Source organism: Nelusetta ayraudi, unplaced genomic scaffold, assembly GCF_046127955.1.
Source record: "Nelusetta ayraudi isolate G7.1 ecotype Tasmania unplaced genomic scaffold, CSIRO-AGI_Nayr_v1 ptg000004l, whole genome shotgun sequence".
NCBI classification, from domain to species: domain Eukaryota; kingdom Metazoa; phylum Chordata; class Actinopteri; order Tetraodontiformes; family Monacanthidae; genus Nelusetta; species Nelusetta ayraudi.
The window spans coordinates 8,626,928-8,650,897 of record NW_027466054.1 but is presented as its reverse complement, the minus strand read 5'-3'; the positions used below and the strand labels follow the sequence as shown (position 1 = coordinate 8,650,897).

At 45.8% G+C, this 23,970-nt stretch overlaps 1 protein-coding gene across 3 annotated transcripts in view; it reads right to left on the bottom strand.

Moving 5' to 3' along the window:
- The window catches only part of hhip (hedgehog interacting protein), a 30,742-nt gene extending 7,745 nt beyond the window's left edge, over positions 1 to 22,997 (bottom strand). Inside the window, exons 1-11 of one of the 3 annotated variants that reach the window (XM_076032999.1) lie at positions 21,784 to 22,997; positions 18,171 to 18,363; positions 13,543 to 13,681; positions 12,372 to 12,573; positions 6,705 to 6,856; positions 5,198 to 5,371; positions 4,956 to 5,099; positions 4,740 to 4,858; positions 4,034 to 4,157; positions 3,231 to 3,373; positions 2,266 to 2,347 (exon numbers count right to left, since the gene is read on the bottom strand). In XM_076032999.1, coding sequence (XP_075889114.1) covers positions 2,266 to 2,347; positions 3,231 to 3,373; positions 4,034 to 4,157; positions 4,740 to 4,858; positions 4,956 to 5,099; positions 5,198 to 5,371; positions 6,705 to 6,856; positions 12,372 to 12,573; positions 13,543 to 13,681; positions 18,171 to 18,363; positions 21,784 to 22,080 — 1,769 coding nt within the window. In that variant the 5' untranslated portion in view covers positions 22,081 to 22,997. Of the gene's footprint in view, positions 1 to 2,265; positions 2,348 to 3,230; positions 3,374 to 4,033; positions 4,158 to 4,739; positions 4,859 to 4,955; positions 5,100 to 5,197; positions 5,372 to 6,704; positions 6,857 to 12,371; positions 12,574 to 13,530; positions 13,682 to 18,170; positions 18,364 to 21,104; positions 21,226 to 21,783 lie in introns of those variants that run through there. The other 2 variants (XM_076032992.1, XM_076033005.1) reach the window with 2 other exon arrangements.
- Between the last annotated feature and the right edge of the window lie 973 nt (positions 22,998 to 23,970).

The following is a 23,970-nucleotide window of genomic DNA, read 5'->3' as shown; positions in this document are numbered from 1 at the left end:
AGGGACATCTGTCCTTTAAGTCACGACGTGATAAACGAGTCCGTTCTCCGCCCACGTGTGTTTTGATATGTACATAGAGTCGGGACAGAACACACTGCCCGGCGTAGCAGGTTTATCAGCAAGTTAAAAAACACAGTCTGTTTGGTGCCCCGTCCTCCGTGTGTGCGATACAAACTTTGACGATAAACAATTATGCAAATGGGAAGCGGTGCCGCGCGCAGCCCGCCTGTACATTTCAGTCATGCGAGCGGCTGCAGGTTCACCATGAGGATTTTCTCTGGGAGAGCGAGGAAGGAAACGCAACGTGCGCACGATATAGAAACACATATATGATTGGAAGTATTTCTCCACAGCTGCTGGATCGCAAACAAGCCCAATCTTGCCATCGCTCTCGCTCTCTCTCTCCCTTGCGCACACACACACACACACACACACACACACACACACACACACACACACACACACACACACACACACACACACACTACTCTGCATGTCTCAAAATGCATGGTGGCCCATTTATTATTGGAGGGGTACTCCAACTGACAAACAAATACCTAGAAATGAAGTCATCTAGCCAGGACATGTTTACACAAACACTGCTGAGGGATTTTATGGCTGATGTTCCCCTGTAAGCCTTCCCCGCTCCCCGCCACCATCACCCCCCCCCACCATAGCTCCACTCGCGCTCCCAAACACCCAGCTGATCGGAATCGCGGGTGAAGGGCCCCCCTTTCGGCGGACCGCGGAAACCACCCCGCTTCAAAACAAAAGCTCTTCATTGGAGGGCCATCGGGGGTGCACGCGTCCTGGTTGCACCCGAGGAGAAACCGGGCGAGAGGGCGAAGGACCACCGGACTCGCTAGCGCGGTGAGGTCAGGCCCGCGTAAACTACCCCCCTTCCCTCCACTCCCATCTACCCTGCTTTGTAACCAGATCGCAATAACGAAGCCCGGGCGTATTAGGCGTCGAGGCTCTGACACCACAAGGTCGGGCGCAGACTAAACAAGTCCCACTTTCACCGTGGAAAAGAATTGTTCGTTTGGACCAATGCGTCCAGAAAACATAAATACGGTGTGAGCCACCGATTGGGGGGGTTGCTCCGAAACATCTGCGGCGTAATTAATTGCGCTAATTCTTGGGTGGCACTGTCGTCACCCTCTCCTCCCCCCCGCTGGAACAATCAGCTGTGTGTACGTTTCTATTGTGATTGCGCGGCATGCAAATTCCCCTCCCGTCTCCCTCACCACAAAGTCTGTTTTCCTTACCTTTATCTGCACCTCTCCATCGAATATGACCTGCGCTAAAGAAATATTATTTGTTTGCAAGCGAATCTGAAGCACCGGTTGACCCAAGCCGACGTGCCCGAACCCAGCCAGAGTTCTTTCCCCCCCGACCTCCCGTGCAACCGCGGGTGTTTGGGGAGGGTAAAACGCGAGGGGTGGGCCCAATAAGGGGGTGGGGGGGCTCGACTTAGAAGCACGTTGCATGCAGGCGGTTTTAATTACGCAGTCGTCTCGTGTTTGCTGTGATTTCTCTGCCGTCAGCGGTAATTGAAGCCTATGCGTCTTTTCCCTGCATCTTGCGGGACGGTTTCATGGCCTGTCTGCACATTTCCTTTAGTGAAAAATGCTTTGTTTACAGATCCATCACCGTCGGAACCATTTCCCGTGATGCATATGGTTTGGGTTATGGCGCAGTGACATGAATTATCAGGTCTGGTCCACACGCATGTTCCCCTGCACATCTTGGTTGTTTAACATCCACTAATTAAGAGCCGACTTGCAGAAATGGATATGAGTTGAACGCTAAAAGAGGAGGTGCTCGCTGCGTGCAAGGAAGCGCAACTAAGTCCACAGGCTAAGTACATACGCATCAGTAAGATGAGTGGAATAGCATGTGACAACAGTTGCCTATCAGTTCTCAGTCTTAGCAGACTTTAGCTCAGGTTGGCGGCCACAATTAACTCCAGTGTTGCCCTCGTTCAGATACGTATTTCAGCATTGGGGGTCGAGGGCCATGTCGTGAAACAGCTCCTCTGGTAGCATTGGTGTGCATATAGCGGTAGCAACAGTATAGTCGGAAGGCAACTAAATTACACCATTGAAACCTCCTCGATCAGCAGCATTTCATTGTGTGGCAATTAAGGCGTAATTGATTAGCTGCAGGAATGCGATCTCGTAAGATGAACAACGTGGCGCGCCGGGTTTCCTTTGAAATGCAATCAAGGGGAGCAAAAAAAGGCGTCACGCGTCACGACAATACCTTTTAGGGTCCACCAGCTTGTAGAGTTTCCCGCTGTGCGACTGCGCCATGCTTTTACTGCTCGCCAGTATGTAGACTTCACCTGTGGGAAAAAAAAAAGAGGCAGCGATCCTGATTAAATGGGGGCGTCGGCATCAGTTACAGGACGTCCTTTTAATGTGAGCTACATCTGCCAATTATTAACTCCCATGTGCAAATGAGGACAGACGACAAGAGGGATCAAAGGAGAGGAGCGAGGGAGACGCGGATAAAAAAAAATATGCTGCCGCCGACGCTTCTGCATTGCTGCACTTGCCAAAGGACTTGAAGAATGACAATTGGATACTCATGACTAGGAACCCGGCAGATAATTTAATGAGGGCCAACGCCGCATGAAAATTCCACGAGGGAAACAAATTGAAAACATGTGCACGAGGGTCTGCGCTTTCGACAACGTGGACGCAGAACCTCTGCGATTCTTACGCCACTGGCGAGTCGTGATCAAATGCAGGAATCTTTAAAATACCTTGTCATGGAAGGACTCCAGAAAAAAAAAAATGGAGTTGAGGACTGTGATCAGCCAGAACGTTGGATGTCCCGTGTGAATGATCCACTTCGTGGCCCCATTTTAATCATAAGCAGATGAACTGACAACTAATAATTCCGCAAGTGTCGGGTGGGGAGCCAACTGTTCAAAATGTTCTGTATCGTATTAGCATGCAAACCTCAGTTCACCCTTCCCTGTGTTTATCCTGCAGCACTGCAGGTAAAAAAAAACAAAACACCTTTCTCTACCCATGCGAGTTATTGCTACTTAGGTGGTCTCATGCACCTGAATTTATCATAATAAGCAATTTCTACGCACTTCTGTGTCTTTGTTTGAACACATTTGAACGTTGCATACAAAATGCAATTGTTTAGGCTCGAAACGCAGATGCAACAGTGGCAAAACAAAGACAGCTCTGCGAGGAAGACGCACCACTCACCTATTTCATCCTCGCCGAATCCCAGGATGTGACCCATCAGCATGGAGCCACAGGTGCTGGGGGAGCCCAGACACAGGGGTCTCTCCTGCCACTCTTCGCCGTCCGCCGACGTCGGCGTGGACTTCTGCAGGGTCCGCAGGTTGCTGAGAGAAGCGAGACGCGTGAGCCAGGTGAACAACTAGAGCGGTCGCTCTGGCAGCTTAAACAGCTGGTTTGGCAGTTGAAACGATGTTCTGTTAGTGAGAACCATGTTATTAATTTGGCACAGGCATGTGTCAGCACAGCTGAAAGATGACATCTTGCAGCCCATCTTGTAGCGTTATTGACGTGTCTTCCTTTAACAGCCAAATTTACGACCTCGGCCTCCACTTCAAAACAAACGCTAGAGATTTGTTGCAAAGTCACATCGACACAGTCTCAAATTGTGACCGGTGACACAGGCGGTCAGCCAAAACTGGTTTGGAAATAGATTCCAATTCCAGAGAGAGTTTCCCCCAAACTGGTTCCTTCCACTGTTTAATCGAGCATTCATGATTTCCATCAGTCAAGAGGGATGGATAATGAATCATGACGGTGCCATCAACCCATTGATGAAAGTTATGTTTACGTTGGAATTCGTTGCGCCTCAACTGTGGATGGACAAACTTTCAGTGTGAAGGCAAAAGGATTTGATTTGAAAAAAAGTTTCATATATAATTTAGCTATACTCAAACATCTTATGTGACACAATGCATGCGGGAGAAACTTGCGACAGAGTTTCCCCCGCGACCATTTGTGAACATGAAATGCTTTTTCATATTTACCCATTCTTATCTCCAAACACGTAGCTGCCATAAAGTCTTCTCGACTGGCAGCCTCTGTAGATGAAGCCCCCCACGGGTGGTGCTCCCCCACTGGACTGCAGGTCATACACTGATGGCTCGTTTTCTGTGGGGAGGCACAAAGGGGCCAAAGGTCAGCTTCAGACACTGCTGCATGCATACATGCACCACTACAGGAAAAACTGATACAAGAAGAAATCTACGACATCTTGAACGCATTGCAAGGCAACTGAATTTGGAACACATGATACTTTTTATGTGTGTGTGTTCGTGCGTGGACAAGATGGTTTAGGTGCTGCTGATTTCGATTACTTCCTTAATGTGAGAAGACCAAGACTCCTCCCAGTTTTATAACGGCGCTGGACCGTCATCTAGAAAGTTACTGTTGTTGACAGCGTTAAATCTTATTTGTGGACACGACTGCGCATTCCACTGGCGCTCTATAATAGTCCACAAGTGCGAAATCTTTCTACATCGCATCATTTTCAAGTAAAATATTATCCAGAAGGTCGAGGCACTGCGACCGCGTCCTCCAGACACGATGCCATCAACTAAATCTGGGGCGTTTTAATTGCATTCATTCTTATCATATACTACATTGACAGAGTAGATTCCTTTCCAACTCCAAACAGTTGGGTATAAAAAAAAGGGAAACATCTTGGAAAATCTCACGGAAAGTCTTACTCACCGTAATCTTTTCCTTTTGTAATCTCCAGTATTCTTCCTGCTGATGCGTTTTTACCACTTGCGTCTGTGCAGAGGATCAGGAAGCTCCCGTTGTCAGAGCGAAGCCGATCCACCGCACACCTGCAGAGGCATAACGAGGTGGGGATTTTGAACGCGTCGTCACGCCGCGAGGTTCCCAAACGGTTGCGCTGAGGTGCAGTGCGAATCTTCCACTCACCTGCCTGGGTCGTGTAATCCGTGGGCAAAGATTTCAGGAGGCTGGTTGGTGCTGTTGAAGTAAGGGTTGTTCTGCGGTATGGAATAAGGGGACGTGCAGCAGTCCGTGTCCACGTCCACCCTGAGCACGGACCCTGTGAAATCACTGCATTCAAGCACACAGACAAGAACACCTTCACAATGGTAGGAACTAGACGAGGGGTGAATTAAAAAAAAGCAGAATGGTGCGAGGCCTCGTCTCACCTGAGCCCGTCCATCTCCTCCATGTCGTCCAGCGTGATCATGCCGTCGCCCAGGATAATGTGCAGGAGGCCGTCGGGGCTGAACAGCAGTTGGCCGCCGAGGTGCTTCCTGTGCAGCTCCGCCACTTCCATCAGCACCCTCACGGTCCGGGTGTCCACCTGGTTGGGGTTTTTCCTACGGAAACACAGAGCAGGTCGTTACTTCGGGAGAAAACTAGGTCAGCAGGTAAAGTGACTCAAAAGCACAGGATTAAAACAAAATGACTGACATTACATAATGGGCTAAATCCCACATTTAATGGCTTTAACCGGTTCGTCGTCTGGAGTCGTTTAGTCTAAACCTAGTGCACCGTCTCACCGAGGTAAAGACAGTGGGTGGAGATGCATCGCAGGCTTCAAAACGTTGCACAATCGGCAGCGAGCGCGCGGAGCGAGGATTTGGCTTCACAGTATCAGCAACAAATATTTCATCATGTGTTATTTTGGGTAGTCCGACAATTTTTCAAACGCCGCTTGCCAGGGGAACAATAAAAAGCTCTCTTACGCAACCGCCGATACATACCTGTCATTTCTCCTTTCGACCCTCAAATTAGAGGCCTATAAGCCGCAAGTTACCAAGGCTGCCTGCCAAAACTATCATTAAGATTAGATCATTGAGTCACACATACAACTGTGATTATTCAAATTAAAATGTAAAACTTAAGGACCTCTGTTTGAGGGGCCTTAGGCACAGGTATGTGATTAAGAGTGTTGCATTGAACGCCCATCACAGATTTAGCAAAACACTGCACAACAAATGTTTTTAGGTGGGACATTTGACCTACATTCTAAATCCCCATGAGACAAAAACCCTGTTTTTTTCCCATTGCAACTTGAGAAACAGCTCCTTCAGTGCCTTTGGAGAATTTTGATTGCACTTTGGTTGAAACGGTCCCTCAGATTCATAGTGCTGAATAGTATATGTATGTATGTATATACATATATATATATACATATACATATATATATATATATATGTATATATATATATATATATATATATACATATATATATATATATATATATATATATATATATATATATATATATATATACATATATATATATATATACATATATATATATATATATTTATATGTATGTGGCAATTTTCAACTTCCACTTTTTTTACTTTATGATTCCAAACAGAAATTCCACATATCCAGCAGGCCCTGCAAGGAACCTTGACTTGTTTCAGGTGTGACCCCGCCGGCCTTTACCACAAGTTACAATACTGGGATAGCTGGGAAATCTAAGCTACAGCAACACCTGCGAGTGCAGGATGAGTGAAAAATGCCCGGATGGATGAACAACCAACGCTGTTCAGGACGCGGTTATTCACATTTCTCAACTTAAACCCAATTAAACTGAACTTTTCTGCTCATCATCACGCAATAAAAAAAGAAATGTAAAGCATAAACTTGCTTGAATGTCTCATGCAGGAGGGTTCGGCTTTGGCAGCCATTACCTTGAAACGGTGTACTCAACCACACGAAGAATGTGGTCGTGTGGACCGATGGCCCAGCGCTCCTGGTTGGTGGTGTAGGAGACGTAGAGTTTGCCATTCTTCTTGTAATTGGGGTGGAATGCCAGGCTTAGCAGGCCCCTTTCATCTCCACCCTGCAGTCAGATGAGAAACACAAAAGATCCAGGAGTTAATTATGTCTCTCCTTGGCTTCTGCTCGGCTGTGTGGGGTTGGAATCACCCCCCTTGGTCATCTTCATCATCGCCGGGACCGCTGCATGCACACACACACACACACACACACACACACACACACACACACACACACACACACACACACACACACATCTGCATTAATTCTTCAACCCGTCTAATCCCACCCCTACTTTTTTATTTAGCCATCACATTCCCTTTCACACCCCTGCTATTCTCCCATTCTCTCCTTTTCCCTCTCGCTTGTTTCACTTCGCACCTTCACCAGCCTCCTTTAAACGTACCATTACTGACCATTATAAAGCATTTGACTCGGCGAGTAGAGCTGCAACTCTTCCGCCTCCCACCACCACCCGCCCTCGCCCGGGGTCTTATCTGCGGCACTGGTTGTGTGTGCTTGTCCACAGGGTCGGGGAGGCCCTGTGACGCCCGGGCCCTCCCGGTGGCCTCCATTGTGCGGTGATTTGTGTGTGTAATCTATGGGGGATATCTGTGAATGCCGGGCTGAGTGGCTGAAAGAATTTATTAGCTCACTCACAGTTCATAGAGAGCACAAAAGTGCCGAGTGCTTCAGTCCGTGCTTTTTGCTCCCCGTCTCCCTCCCGTCGCTCGTTCCTGGTTTACCCCAAAAACCATGCGAATTCCGTGTCTTATGTGTGTGTGGGGTGGGGTGGGGGTGGATGGGTGTTGGTGGTAAGTGGCAGAGAGCTGCCAGCTCCCTATGTCTTGGCAACATGTTTAGAAAACATCCAAATTGCTTGTGTAATATGTAAACCTTTGTCTCACCCCGGAGGCAGCTACATCAGTTGTCACTACCCTGGTGGTCCCTCCCGTCATAGCATAGTAATAATCAGCTACAGCATTTTACTCCCCAGGCAAGGAAAGCCAGATCCTACATTGTGCTCTACCTCGCTACTCCTTCATGACAAAAGAACAAGCAGAATGCCAGGCTTAGGTGTGAAGAATATTTCTAAAGTGAGCTCCGTGCGATTGTGTGCGGCTTAAAACGTCCCACTTCTTTCGCTTTCACAACAACATAAGTGAGGGGAGGAGAGAGAGCATCTCGCAGATTAGCCGTCCTGCAAGCAGGCGCGAGCGCCATGTCAACAATGAACGAGCACAGCTGCGTCATTCACAACGTAGACAGGTGAGACCAAAATAGGCGGCGCATTTGCATGCAGAGGCAGGCTGAGGAAGCCGCAATCATAAATTAGCCAAGTGTAAATCGTGGTTCTGCTTGCAGTAGAGACAGTCCAGTCAAACGCAGTGACAGAGGCCACGCGGGAGGCGATAAAAATGGCACCTAACAGAGACCCACATGATAAGCCAAGAGAGTTCTAACTATAAGTCTAATGTGCAAAGCGATTAAAAAATAAATCAGTCAGGAGGGCTGCAGCGCAACTTGAAAATATGGGAACTACAAAGTGCAAGGATATGTCAGTCAAATTAAAAAGAAATGACAACAACAAAAAAAAAAAACAGCTATGCCTAAGTGGATGCAGGACACCACACAGCTGGATGTTGGCGGGAGCCGAGGTGGCCGCACTTGGCCAAAAGAATGTTGAAACATTGAATTGCGGAAAGCAAAGTTCATCTTTCAGGGTTCATTGAACTTCACCTTAAAATGCTGGATCCATATGTGGGATTCGGAGATGCAGTGACCCGCATCCCGAAAATAAACTCACCGTGGGGGAGTGGGTTAAAGACTGCAATCCTAAAGAGGCCTAGATCCGGAGCTAAAAGAGGACCACCAAGACACAGAGCGGCTAAATGGACTGAAATATTAGGTGCCCTGCAAACAACTAGCCCATCCTGCAGCAGGTGGAGAGGCGGCCTGGTACCAGACCACCAATTAGATGACTTCACATCTAATTCCAACATAGAGAGTTGGAATTTCATTACGGAGAAATTTCAAGGAAACACACCTTGAGGAGAAACTATCCAGCAACATGAGTTGGGTAGGAAAGTGAAAGGAAGAGTTTGCTGATGCACTTCATCATCTTAAATCCCTTTATGACTCCAATATATCTTCCAAACGTCATTCAAAAATGCATGAATGATTGTCTAAAAGACAAAACCGTCTTTCCTACAAAAACACACAGGGGGGATGGATTGAGGGCGGGGGTGGTTGTCCGACTCAATCTCACGTAGGGAATTATTATTTTTTTTTCTTTTTTGCACTTGCCTTGTAAATTCCTCTTTCCCCTCCAATTCTGCTCTCCGGAGCGCTGGCATTGACACTGCTAGAGGCTTGACTTTGTTTCACAGCAGATTCAGCAAGCGAGGTGCTGGGGTGAAGAGCGCTTGTTATCTCGAATCTCACAGAGCATTACAAGGAATGCTGGTTGTGTCTGAGCAGCAACACACACACACACACACACACACACACACACACACACACACACACAGCCACTATTCTGAAGAGGAGAAGCTGTCACTGAGTCCAATTGACCCTCTTGCTGGCACACACAGTCGCTGCCACTGAAATCCCGCAAAGCTGAATTTCTCGCCTTCTGACTCACACCCAGATAATTCAGTTGTGAGCCGAGTTACTCTCCTGGATCTCCAAACTGATATGAGTGTAGTAAAACCAAAAGATTACCTAATGCACTTAGGATCACACACACACACACACACACACACACACACACACACAAACACACACACACACAAACACACACACAAACACAGTGCTGAAACACCACCGCATTCTCAACGTGTGTTTTGCAATGCAAAAAAAGAATCAACCCAATTTCGATAGAAACTTTACATAGATATATATACTGTATATATATATATGTATATATATATACATATATATATATGTACATATATGTATCTAACCCATTATTCATGACATTCAATGGTTTTCCGTCAAGAGGAGAAACTCAATTGTTGGAGAATAATTGAAGGCCAGTGCGAGTCTGTCTATGTGTTTGCTTTTTACTGGAGCATATAGTGAGGACAAGGCCACTTTATTTCCGTCGGCATGAGGGCCGCCCCGAGACTCTGACGGCTGCTGAGAATGTGGACCAGCTGTCAGCAGAGCAGGGATAGAAAGAATAACACGCTGTGACTTATTTGTTTTAACAATGAAAAATTTTATTGCCGGACCCCTCTGCCCCCCGATGCACTGGCTAAATCACGCCAGCGGACTCTCACGCTGTAGGGTTGCTGCTTACAGATGTCTTCGTTTTAGAAGCTAAGCTATCAAACATGCAACTCTCGAGTGTCTTTTTTAAGTGTCATTTTTAGCCCCCTCCCTGCCATATAAAATGTAACCATAAAAGTAACCGAGGATGTCTGTGTGACGGCTTAAAGTATCTGTTTGTGCACAATACTGTCAAAAATGCAGCACTGGTCAATGCTTTATTAGGGATAATGAAAGGATTTAAGGAGTCACAGTCTGTCACGTGCACCATTCAGTTACCATGTTCTATAGCTGGCCTCCGTCCAATGAGGGGCTTCACTCACAATTCTTGTCATGTTAGAGGTGTGCGAGTGTGAGCCAATTGCAGAGCGACCGCTGTGATGATGACATAGGCCAAGTGTGTGTGTGTGTGTGTGTGTGTGTGTGTGTGTGTGTGTGTGTGTGTGTGTGGTGGATGGGTGGGTGGGTGGGTGGTGGTAGTGTTGGGTGGGTGGGTTGGGTTGGGTTGTGGGGGCAGGGAGGGTGGGTGGATGGGTTGGGGGGGGGGGGTGCTGGAGTATAGAGATTGAATTTCAGCAGAAGAACACCCACATCGCAGCTAGGAGCCCACACCACCACAGCTTAGCATTGTTTCTGTGCAGTTCAGCTTAATTGGCACCGGGGGGATCCATGGAAGGAGTTGGGGGCGGGAGGGGGGAGTTGCGTTGCGGGGTGGTGGGGGGAAGACCAGAAGGAAGCACAGAACATTACAATCAAAGCATGTGCGTGGAGCTGATGATAAACCCGTTATCTGCCCCGTCTCCTGGGGGCCTGGGTTCCTCTCTCTGTGTAAAGGCACCTCCATCCTGTTGATGCTGCCAGTAAACACCTTCGCCCTCCCCGTCGTTCTCCTCAACCCGTGTGGCTGAGACTCTGCTCTGGCAGCCAGCATCACAGAATAGGACTCCTGGGGCGTGTAGGGGATTGAGCCACAGCTAATTGTCATAATGATCACTCTATCCACAACCAGTTTGGATTGAATGATGATAAGGGAGCACAGCGGAGCTCTGACAGCATCCCGTAGGGGGCAGTTGCATATTCATTTGCTGTGCTCTGTTTGACTCCTTATAAGCAAAAGGTCTTGTCAGTGGAGGAGCGGGAGGCATGCGTGATAGATAAACTTCCTGTCTGGGAGTGCGCTCCCCCTTAAACATCCCCGCTTCTCCATCTCATGCCATCTAAACAATTTGCAAACAATTCTCAAATTCATAATCTGAGATAAAGGCAGGATTGGATTGTAGTGTCTTGCAATTAAGATGTCCGTAAGCAACAGCGGCATACCGGACAATTTGGTTGTTTTTTTTTAGACTTTTTAACGAGCATCCCAACTCACCACAAACCCAAAAACACAACACTCAGTTGATCAGAAACTCACTGCCTCTGCACCAGTGGATGTAACAGTATCATACAATTTGCAGATGGCTTGAGAGGTTTATTTACTTACACCTTTATTTCTTTTCCACTGGTTTGCTCGTGTTTATTTTTCTCAGATAGGGCACAAAGCCAAACAGGAGCGGAACACGTGTTTACTTGCCCCCTCGACACTCCAATATCCCAGAATGTCCTCGCTTGGCAGGCGCACTTTCACAATAGTAGGTGGTCAAGTTGACAAGGTTAATCATACACAGCCACTAATTCCTTTACAGAAATAAAGAGTCACAACTCAATACGCGGTGCTGCCACTCCCTGATTTCGTCACTTCGGACGGCAGCGGAGAGACACACATCCGACGCACACGTTGGTTTGTGTCCGAGTTGTAGGAGGGCAAACTGCAATTGAATTCGTATCTCAACACGCTTCTCCACGTGGGTGGTAATAATGCAGGCGAAAGGGGGCAAGTCTCATTGTTCAAACCCCCTATAGAAACAATATGGGAGATATTACAGGAGCCATTAGCCCGTCCTGTGAGAATCAGCGGCAGCGAGCTCAATGTGTGCCGCATGTACAGCTAATTAGCAGGTAATAGTGTAATGATTAGACGCGATCACGTTTGATGAATGGCTGCTTGTTTGGTGTAATTGTTACAATCAAATCCTAATGGGGAGCAGACACTGCTTTGAAGGGATTTATGTTGGCACCAGATATTGCCGACACGTTTTCATAGGTGCAAACGCTTGAGTTGTCGAGCTTCCACGATACTCCTGCCAGTCCTCCAATACAGCAGGCCCAATCAATTTACTGATTGTTTAAACTGAAAGTACGTCCATATTCGCGTGCGCGTTTCCTGGAAAACAGCTCACGCGAAGCACGGCCGCTTGTATGCCTACCTTCAGGCCACTTTGCACCAGTTTGTGGATGTCCAGGAAAGGCTCCTTGATTAGCTCCAGGTCATGGTTGAGTATCCTGACAATCCCCTCCCTCTCGAGGACAAAGAGCCGCTGGGATCCATCCCCACAGTGCACCACAGCTACTGGCTGCCTCAGACCACTCAACACCTCCTGGGCACAGTAGCAGTTGTGTTTGTGTTTCCTGGGTAACAAGGGAGACACAAAAGGTCAGAGGCTGATGGCGGCGGTGAATAATCCAGTTAGGACATGGGCAGCAAACGAGGGAGCTTGAAAACAAAACAAAGAAAAAGTACTTCAAGTATGAGGTATTGAGCAATAAGGTAACCTGAAATGACTTCTAAACATATTTGGAGGCACATTATTTTTTTTTTTTCTCATTAAACGTCTCATTCCTTTTTGATTGCACATGAGAGCTTGGGGATGCAGGGAGCAGGTACGTCCTCTGCTGCTGCTGACAGCAGAAATTGCGAATGAGAAAGAAGGGCTGCTGTTACGACTAGCATATCTGGTGCAATTGATGGAAAATGTATTTTCTTCATCCCCCGTGGGTGGGAAATGCGCCAGCAGTCACTACATAAAAACAAGAGGTCGACCACCTCTCTTGAGGAACACATTAACCTGATATAGTGCTAAAAGAAAAGAGAAAAGATCACTGTTCTAACTTTTGAAGTTACTTGGCTTGAATGAGGGTCGCTGTTATTCAAGTGCGCACGCTGCTTGGCTTTGTGGCTTCAGGGAAAATAGAGTTGAAAGGCATCCCCTCGCGGACAAAAGGGCAAAGCCCTCTGCGATGTACAAACGTTCGCAGTGAGGGAGGCAACCAGAATGACGCAGGATAAGCATTTTCATTATGAGAGCAAAGCTGAGCAAATGCAGTCTGGCCAAACTTTAGGATTAGAGGGGGAGAGGGCATTGCATTTCTGTCTGCGAGCGTGCACCGTGTCAAAACGGACCGATGAATCTACCACATGTGGGCGCGGGTGCTTAAAATGAAAACAGTGAAACGATAAAAATTGGACATCCAACTATAAATAAAGAGCGAACCCTTGGCAGATGGGAAGCTGAAACACATTAGGAACCGGGGGGAAGAACGTGCGCGTCCTGAGGAGGGGAAATAGTTGAACGTCGTTCCACGAACCTCTCCACAAACCTGTCCTCCATTTTCTCATCTCCTAAGTAGTTGGAATCTTGTGCCTGCGGTTGCTTTCGATGAAAATCTGGGAAACACTGACTGCCATCTCTTCTCCCGTAGTACTGGCAGAACTCATCCACGTCAGCTTGGAACAGTTCTGGAGAAACATTGGAAGAAGGTCACTCACTCAAGACACTTTAGATGTTACGCGGCTGGCGAGATAAATCAATGCGCTTCCCTCGTGTGGAAGGCTACATGGAGGAATGTTACCGTGGGTTCGGTGGAGCTCTGAATGCACACATGTCTGCAGCGTGAGCTTGAACGTAAGAATGCCCCGGAGATTAAGAGCAGTAAGAAGAGAACAAGAGAACAAGTTGAGGTGGGGGGTGTTTGTGCTGGGGAGGACTGTAGTTATGCTTGATGAGCCAAACCAAATCTTGGATAGACTGGGCTTAAATGAACAAGTATAGAGAACCTGGGCCAAAATAAATGGTTCGCAAATTAGACGTCGCTCTCCAGTGAACAGTGCTTCCTCCAAGGAGTGACAAGATTTCATTTTCAATTTTACACTGTCATTACTTTAATTCATTAAATTATGTTTAAAGTGGAGTCACCGCTGAATCCCTATTTTAAAAAAAAAAAGGAAAAGAAAAAAGACTGGATTGTTTTTGGATCTGTTGTGCATCACAGTAGTCAATAAGAAAGGATTTAGAATGCAGAAATGCAAATACTAGTCAAAGATTTCCTTTATGTTGTACAGCCTGGGTGATAACAAATTTAATAATACTGATCGGGACTTACTGAGAGCAAATCAGCTACAGACATATCTCTTTACCTTAAAAGACCCTGACACAAACTGTCAACAGAATCAAACACATCCTATTATTCACTCTCGGAAACCGAGTTCATTTTTTTCAAGAAAGTATTTCATTTCTACGAGGCGATGAGTGTTACCATTACACAACAGTCAAAATATGTTTTCAGGGGGTGATATCTTTTGACTGTGTTGCCAAACACACACATGTTGTTTCCAAATACTAACCATCTCAACTCTTTTTGGCCCATAAATCTGACAGTAATTCTCTTAAATCAATCCAATGTGTCCTAAGGGCCTGTCATTCAACCAAAACGACACTTATCAAAGTGCTGAATGATGCATTGTGTGCGTGAGAAATACAATTCCGACTCTTCCACCTTTTTCTTGATATCAGCGAGGCTGTATACTCATCGACCTACGTCTTGGTATCCCAGGGCCAGTGCTTATGTGGTTAAAGTCTTGCATAGCTGAAAGAATGCCTCTGGGCCTTGACGTTGGCTCTGTTTTTTGTTGTACCACATGGGCTAATTTATGCACTCATAAAAAAGTCACAAAATTAATTTCAACAACTATGCAGATGATACTTGGTAATGTGTTCTAAACGGAAATCACTTCCAGGCTAATTTATGCCTTCCATGAAACAATGGAAGGCATGTCGTATCCAATTCGAAAACTGAAGCAGAGCCTAAAAAGTTGCACAATGCCTTCTCTGTAGCATGCTCACCATTTGTGTTTGAGTCTATCATTATTGTGTAACCGTAATACCTCACTCTACGACTTCCTATTTTGATATCATCTTTGCACATGGCACACCCTGCTTGTGTTTTAATTCTGTTCTCTGTTACATGTTTTTCTCCCCCTTATCCTTGTAGTGGGTGTTTCATTCCGTGTAAATAATGAATCACTTTCAAGCCAATTTATGACAGGCTTGCCTTGTTTCATAGACACAGAAATAGAGGAGGTTTGCGTTACAAATGGTTTTCTACAGCTTTAGCATTGAAATAAATATGACAAATCTACCATGAATCCATTCTTTATATCTCTCTGGCAGAGCAATTTACGAGAGACGCCTCAGTGCCAAGTTAAAAACATGCAATCACATGCAGCTTCAACCCAAGCCTAAGCCTCATGCCTCCCAGAGACGAAGGAAGAAGAAAAAAAAAAAAAAGCAAAGTGCTCAGCGTGTCTCAGAGGTGACCTTAAAACAATCTTTACAATATTGTTTCCTTGAGTCAATCCCTCAGAGGATGACAGGGAGCAAATACAACGTGCAAAAAATACAAACACAGCTCTCCCCGTCCCTCCCCTCGTTTCCCTCTCCTGCCACACACCGACCGCAAGAACTGACCGCACCAAGTACTGGAGGTGATAGGATATCCCCTCAAACATCTAAACACAACATGAAGATCAAACGCAGCGAACACACACACACACACACACACACACACACACACACACACACACACACACACACACACACACACACACACACACACACAACTTTGACTATACCACCCAGACACTGGTGTCTGCAGTTATCTTAACCATGCTGATTGTGGACCTTGGGTCCAGAGTGGGAGTGTAAGCAACAAAAAAAAAGGGGGAGGAAGACATGAGAGGAGAGGAGTAGTAGGAGGTCTGTAGACAGGAGTAAGAGTCAAGCTGGTAAATATCTTTATGGAGAAACGGGGATCTGTGTCCTAATCAGGGCTGGGAGGAAATTTCACGGCAGATGGGCGGCAGTTATGGATGGTGTCAAGACTACTGTTTCATTTGAAAGCTCCTGGTATTTGCATTACAGATAGATAGCTGAGGTCACACAGAGTCTTGCTGGTGGATTAATTGCTTTCCTGTGCAATGTTTAATCTACTATTTTGTTTCTCTGATGGAAAGTTAATCGCAAGATATTTAAAATTTACACTTTGTAAGAAGACCTGGAAAGAGCGTGTAAGGGAAAAGAAGGAGGAGAACAGAGTGAGGGAGTGGATGAAGAGAGAGAGAGAGAAAGAGAGAGAGACAGAACTCTGTCCATGCACCCGCCTCTCCAGCGCTAAAGTTATACTTCCATCTGGTTATCTTCCAAAGCAACCTGGGTGGCCCACCCAGAGTACTTGACATCTTGATGCACTTCAGCAGTTTTACATACACACAAACTTTGTAGAAAAATAAATGTATCATTCGTCACCACATATGCTGATCTGTGGAGGGCTGGAAGGGAGGTTGAGAGGGATGGAGGGGGGGTGCAGAGTTTAGGAGGAGTGTGACAGCATTCGAGGGGAGGCGGGGTGGAGTGCGGCTCTCTGGATTGCCATTGCATGCTTCACCTTTTTGGTTGGCCTCTCTGCGCTCGTGTATCCAGCGGCTAATGACCAGGTACTGCACTTGCAGACCAAGCTGCCTCCTCTCGACCCCCTTTGAAACTCCGCAGAGCTCTGTTCTCCAACCCCCGACCGTAGCTCAAGTGTTGCGCACAAAATGCCAGCGGGCCATTAGATGCAGATGAGGATGGGTTTCCGATGGAATGCGTGTGTTTAAAAGTTTGACTTGAGCTACGGCGTGCCGTGTGGGTGGGTGGCAGCCACGTGTGTTTGAAACTGTTCCCTGTTTGCAAATCTGCGCAGATCTAATCAGCTTGTGGCGACAGAGATTGGAAGACGACTTGGCTGCAGTAGAGAAGACGGTCGAAAAAGTGTTTGATCATGGTTGGTATGCACTCTGGAGCTACTGGTACCTGTGATCTTGCATCCCTTCAAAAGAAGCCTCTTCAGAGGACCAATTGCTTTCAGAGGGCAACAGAGTCTGTGTCTGATTTGAACATCACCGCTATTATGCTTTGCAGGGAACTTTGTCATTAAAAAGAAAGCGGGAAGGGCACTCAAATGAGACCGAGACAGAAGTGACGCTTTATGCCAGAGGAAGACCTGCTACGGAGAAGGAATGTCTGTCTAGTCTACAGCGAAGGTGCTGACGCATCCCAAACACAGAAGTGGTCCCAGAAGTTGAGCCTGATCCACGTCATGAAATAGTTCATTTAGCTCCAGCCCAGTTTTCCGGTACACTGGTAGGTCTGAACTGGCTTTTGTTAGTGCGCGTGAGATATTTGTTTTCCCATTCACCTTTGCAAATCAAATATTTTCCATTCACATGTTATGAATGAGTCAAAAACTGTGTATCGCTGCAACACGCGACGTTCTCTACAAATTTTTTACGATGATTGAAATAAACTTGCACGCTCCAAATAAACCAAACGGAGAGGATGCACACAACGGTGCCACGAACGCAGCTTGGCCACGTGTTGCACAATACGTAAGAACTCAAAAATAGGAATCGGGGGGCCAGATGTGCAAAGTGCTCTGACGTCTTTTTTTAAAAACACAATAGGTGCGTACCTTCACCAGAGCAACATTAAAGCCGAGCAGACTGGTGAACTCAAGCGTAGCAACAAATGGAGATGAGGTCACATGAGGTAAGACCTGGGTAAATAAATATTCACCGACCAGACTACTGACACACCACATAAGTCCAAGAACCTGCCACTTGTACATATGCAGGCTGAGTCGCAATGAGAAATGAGACCTGCTGTGAATTCTAATCCATCATCATCATCATCATCATCATCATCATCATCATCATCATCATCATTATCAGGTGTGTCATTTGAATTTCAAATAAACTACAGATTAAAATAAGCGCATGCAATGAGTATGAGCTCCTCTATCTGCTGTACGTATTCCTGACAAATCGCCAAGTAACCGAGAGGGCAGGGACACAAGAACACCACTGTAAAAGTTCAAGTCATATTCATTGTCATCAATATCGGCGTAATTACCTGGTATGTGCCCCCTGCAGGTGTAGTAGAATTCGCGGCAGAAGTCCTGGCAAAGTCGCGGCAGGTCCGGCTCCCTGTGTGGCATCTTATCCATGTCCGGCGAGTGGAACAACACCTGGGCGTTGGGGGAGCAGCGAGCACACTTGATCTCCTCCAGGAGACGTCCACATTCTGTGTTGTTGGTGGAGAAAATCTGGGGACCACACGCAACAAAGAGGGGGTAATTAAAATGGCAGGCTGTAAAGTTTTACCTCTGGTTTCACCTCGTGCAGTCAGAGCCCTGTGTAGTTTAGGACTAACTGGACGTCGAGTGATATAGCATTATAAACATTGTTCTTAAGGTAGAGAGAGTTTAGATTGCAGGGAGGTATTTTCAATGTCTGGTGATCATAAATCACCCAAAAATTAATATACACTATGGGATATTTTAGGACCATTATACAGAGTGATTGCTTTTCAAACAATCCCAGCTGTATGTCCATTTTAAGGCAAACATTTTGTTGGCAAACTTTTGTTTTCTGTCTTCAGTATGCCCCTGCTAACATAATGGGTTAAATTAAAAAAAAAAAATGCTAATTGGTTTTAATCTATAACATTCTTGCAGCACAGACATGCCAGAGCTCTTCAAGCCCTCACCGCATCTTCCCCCTCACCAGCCCTAAATCAGTCTAAAGGTCTGCAGCATCTCTGCGATGAGTTATAAAGTTGTTCACACAATTACAGAACACTAAACCTATTATGGAGTTTTGTATACACAAAAGGTTATCACAAAACCCAGCAAATTGGAATGTTTAAGATGAATGCACGCTTGTTTTTATGTTGTTAACCTACGCTAACAGCATTTTCTCTTATCCTTCTCCATGGCCCTTGATGGTAATTTGTTTAGCAGTGAGATTGGAACACCCCGTCTGTTTGGAGAAATTAAAACAGAAATCATCTCATTCTCTGCCTACTTATGGAAGTTCATAAACAACTGAAAGTCAAATTACAATTCACTTGGTTGACAGATTTCATGGCATGAAATGAATGCAGGCAAATAAAGTGTCTCGGAGCCTAACTCGGTGTCATTACACTGTACAAAGAGTTAATCCAAAAGAAATTAGCAGGATTATTGACATAGCAAATTAGCTGTAATAAAACACAATGTAATCTGTTTTAGGTCAGAAGTCGTGCTGCTTGGGCAGCCAGGCAGGCTGGTAGTGCTCAGCTCCGTGTGAGGTCCATGTGTAAACACCAATTTCAAGATAGACAGGCACATCATTCCCACTCTGCTATCAACAAATTAGCAGTCTGTCGAAGTCAATTAAAACCGCAGACTCAAGGCCGACACACAGATGCCTTGCACTCAGTTCTGACTACACAGCAAGATGCAAAAAGGGAAAGTTTTTTTTTTTTTTTTTCCACAGCTGTTTTCACCACACAGGTGCCAGGACAACTTTGACTGTCTATCTCACATATGTTCTTTAAAACTCCCAATTAAAGAATAAGGTATAATCATAAATGTAAGAATTTAAAATGTGTTAAAATATGTGTTTCCCCCACAGAAGGAAGCTCAGGGCTGGCTATGACCGTTTGATTGGTGTGTTCCTCTGTGTCTGTGCCCTGTTCACTCATCTCATGTAGTGTTGTGGGTATGCCTGCCCTCCTGTTCTAAATTGCCCATCCATTCCGTGTGCCATGGGCTGGCACAACATACACAGAGAGTAGCATTTGTGTGCTCTCAGCCATGCCCCGTGTCCATATGTTACTGGGACGGGCTCCAACGTTGCCATCATCCAAACCAGAACAAGTGGACCTTTGTTTGTTGCCTTTTGCTGAATCTCACCCAGTACGTTCCTGAAAAGCACGGGGAGAGTAAACGGCAACGGGCTCAGCTGTTGCACTTTTGCTGAGGACACGCTAAAGCTGGCCACGGACGGCGCAGTCAAGACACCGAGCAGTATCACTTGTGCATGTGCTCAGAATATTTAGATCGGTTCCTTTACATGTTCCCCCAATCTGGCTTCTCACCAGGCAGCAGTGCACCGCTTCATATGGTAGAGCAGCTGTTGCCTCTTTCCGTGATAACATCTGCATAATGGCACTTGCCCAAAAGAAAGTGCTGGAGCAAACATTAATAAACAATGCCACAGTTGTATATATACATATATATACATGCATTTAAAAAGAAATCACTTGTCTTGCAAGGGAACCTCATATGGTCAGGGAGGCTGGTGGGGGACACAGGGCTCAAACAAAACAGTCGTCCTCAGGGAATAGGTTTAAGTTTGGTTGGCAGGGGGATAGACTGAAGGACACACACCCTCTCAAAGGCATTAACACTTGGACAGAGCCGATGACTGGCGGAGAGTAATGTTCTCCAGCTTCTCTCCCATTAGTGAAACCAACAAACACAATGGTGTTGTTGTTATTCTTTTGCCATAATCAGAAAGGGCTCTGTGTGTGGGCAGTGTAGTGGGGAGGAGGAGAAGTCGAGTTCGTCCTATTCACTTCCCCCCCACACTCTTATTTGCATGACTTGAGCAAATTAAATGATGCAATATGGCTGTTTTTGTCCGGCCGGCCACTGAATGATCCGAGGAGTGGTTTTACATGAGAATGGTCCGGTGACGATCCAAAAGAATCCGCTACAAGTTTGGCGCATACAGTGGCTTTTTTTCCCCTCCTCCCGGGCTTTGGCTTAAAGCGCAAGCCTTACATGGGAATTACAACACCGAGCTTTTCCTGCTACCACACACGGAGAAGCGTATTTCGGACACAAAAACTCTAAAGCGAGACGTGAAGTCGTGCGTTTCTGGTGCCGTGAGGACACTTGGCGAACAAACTCCAGCAAACTACGAATAAACATGCGACAGAATTGAACATTTCGCCCACGACTTAAAGTTGAGCAACAACTCTAAATGTGTCGGCAAAACCGTCAGCGTTTAGCCCTACCTTTTAATGCGAAAGACGGTCATTTTATCCAGAGGACTAACTAGCTCTCTCCGCCGACACTTTTCAGCTAACAGTCGCGAGAAGGAACGTAAATCGGCGACCGATTACCATGGTAACACTAAAGCGCGATGCACGGGTGTGTTTAACCCGAGCAAGATACGCGGGTTAAAGCTCAATAAAAACGTGCCTTTGTTGACACCAAACGTTTTTTGTTGTTGTTTGTTTGTTTGTTTGTTTGTTGTTTTTTAAATATACACATATTTTGAGTTTTAGCCATGTTAAACGCTTGTCGATTCGAAGGACAATTGAACACCCGTGAAAAGCAGAGTCGTGGTAACGACTTAGAACTGTAATTTACGTGAAAAAATAAAGTTGAGGTGCAAACACAGAAAGTTACACATTTAAAAACAACCTACGTTCATATAGGCGTGAGACTTTTTCTTTCTGACGTAGTGAGAATAGCTGGGGGACAATTTCCCCCGACAATCCCAACATTCGGCTGTCGGCATTAGGAGGCAGAATGACAGTACGCACCGGCTGGAAATACATCTCGGCGATATTATTCCCCCCTTCTTCCCCCCTTTTCAAAGCAAATTAACCACAGTCCTTAATAACAAATAAGTAGAAGAAATGATCTTAAAATATATACAATATATATTTACAAGTCAGTGGAACGTACCCTGGCATCCCTGCGGTGCAGGATCTGATAGGCGGCTCTCCTGGTGGGACAGCAGGACACTCGGGGGTACAACCTGTGGCAGACCTCCCCGCTGCTGCTGCCGCTGGCGCCGCCGCCGCCGCTGCTGCCGTCAAGCAGCACCTTCCGCTCCCTTTTCTTCAGCCGCTTGGGCAAGCTTCCGTCGTAACATCTCCTCCGCCTTGGGCTCAGCTCTCCCCTCTCGCCGAATTTTGCGTCTCCACATTCCCACACGTTGACCGCAATGGCCAAAACGAGCACAAACTGCAAATGCTTCATAGTGTATGTGTGTTTGTAAAAATAAAATAAAAATAAAATAAAAATAAAAATAAAAAAATATATATATATACGTGGAACTACAAAATTAGAGAAAAAAAAAATGTACAAGGTAAGTCTACTCCTTTACAGTGTTTACATGTGTAGCCGATGTATATGTAGTTTGTTTGGGGGCAATCTTTGTCCAGGAAGGAAAAAAGCCAACTAGCCCTTAAACGTTCTAAAACCTTTAAAAACAACAACAACAAAAGAAAAACAACAACAAAAAACAAATGACAAATATGTTGTTTGCCAGAGCAGGTGCCTCACTGTATGTTTGTCTGCAACCCCAAAAAATGTGCACAATAAATTACAGGTGATTCTGCCAATTGAAAAATAGCAACAAAAAAAATAGAATAGCAAGAAAAAGTGACAGAATTTATCCAGGTGAACAGACACACAAAAAGAAGGAAAAAATAGTGAACTGCAAAACAAGCGTGACGTTCCCTTGTAATCCCTTTGAAGAGCAGCGCTGTGGTTTTGTGCATGCACGGGGTCAAAAAATCATAAGACATAAAAAAGTTGCCTCTCACTAAAGTCCTCAGACCGCTCACATGTTTTCCCGTGCTCTTTCCTCCTTCTTTTTAACCAGCGCGCGAGAAGAGGAGCGAGCACGGTGACGTATGAGTCGGCGTGTGCGCGCATTACGGCCACAGTCGCGGCCACGTCGAGGTAAACAGTCACCTGGCAGAGCGGAAGGACGCCAAGCGGAGGCAACGAGGAGCCCCGACGCGCTCAACCATCCCGGAAAAATGAGGGAACTAGCGATAAGCCAGCCAGTCCGAATCAGCAGCAGGCTTAAAATCCATATTGTGATCAAAACAAAACCGTGTATTCTTTGGTGATGTTCACTGGCGGGTGGTGTAAAGCAGTAGCCCTAGTGGAAGAGTTCCAAGGGAGGCGACTCTGCCCTCAGATTTTCCTGCTACACGCTGACAGGGGCGTCTCTATGGGGTGGGGAGATGGCCACCCAGCCCCCCTCCATTCAGTGGTTATTTTTCGTAGGGCCGTATAGATTCAATATTTAATTCCTAATTCTCACATTTCGCATATTAAATTTATTTAATGATGCAACCTAATGAAGATAAGCATCTAAGCAATGACTGAAATAAAATGGACAATATTAGAGCATTTCAAGATTAGGTGCCAAAACATCTTGATTGCCCTCTGGTGGTAGGGTTCTGCATTGTTCAGGGTAGGATAGGGGTCAATATAAGATTTACAGGTGCAAATCTGATAATGTCTCTCAATGGCAATGTCTGTTATTAAAGGGTGCATTAAACTCTTGTCAGATAGTCGTTCAATTTATTTGTTTGTCTTACTAATTATACTATGTAAAAAAAGATGTGAGTAAACACATTCACCACTTGGTGGATCATGCTATTGGAGTAAGCAGTTGCGTAGGTCTCAAAATTTAAAAATAGAGATTTGCTCTTGTATCTAAACTTTGCAGATTTTGGCCCATAATTCTGGTGCATTGGCAGCGACAAAATCATCGATTCTTTTCGTTTAATTACAGCAAGAGGAAGAAGTTCTTTTTTCTTCTTCATCAATGCTAGACTGAATTCCCCAAGAGATATTGCTGCAATCAGGCTCTAACGAAACAGGATATTGTCTGTACATATCTGATTAAATAGACATTCCAAGAAAGTCCAGTGCTCACCTGTGATCTCTTAACTGTAACATTTTTCATAGATGTGTAGACACACAAACAGTGTAATTTGTGTAACTCAGCTACAATCTCAGTGTTCAGATGGCAGTTCCAAAATGTCAACAAGTCATTGTGACCGCCCCTCTGAAAATCACATGAGAGCCAAGTCCTAAAAATATTTCAAAAATGATCTTCACAATACT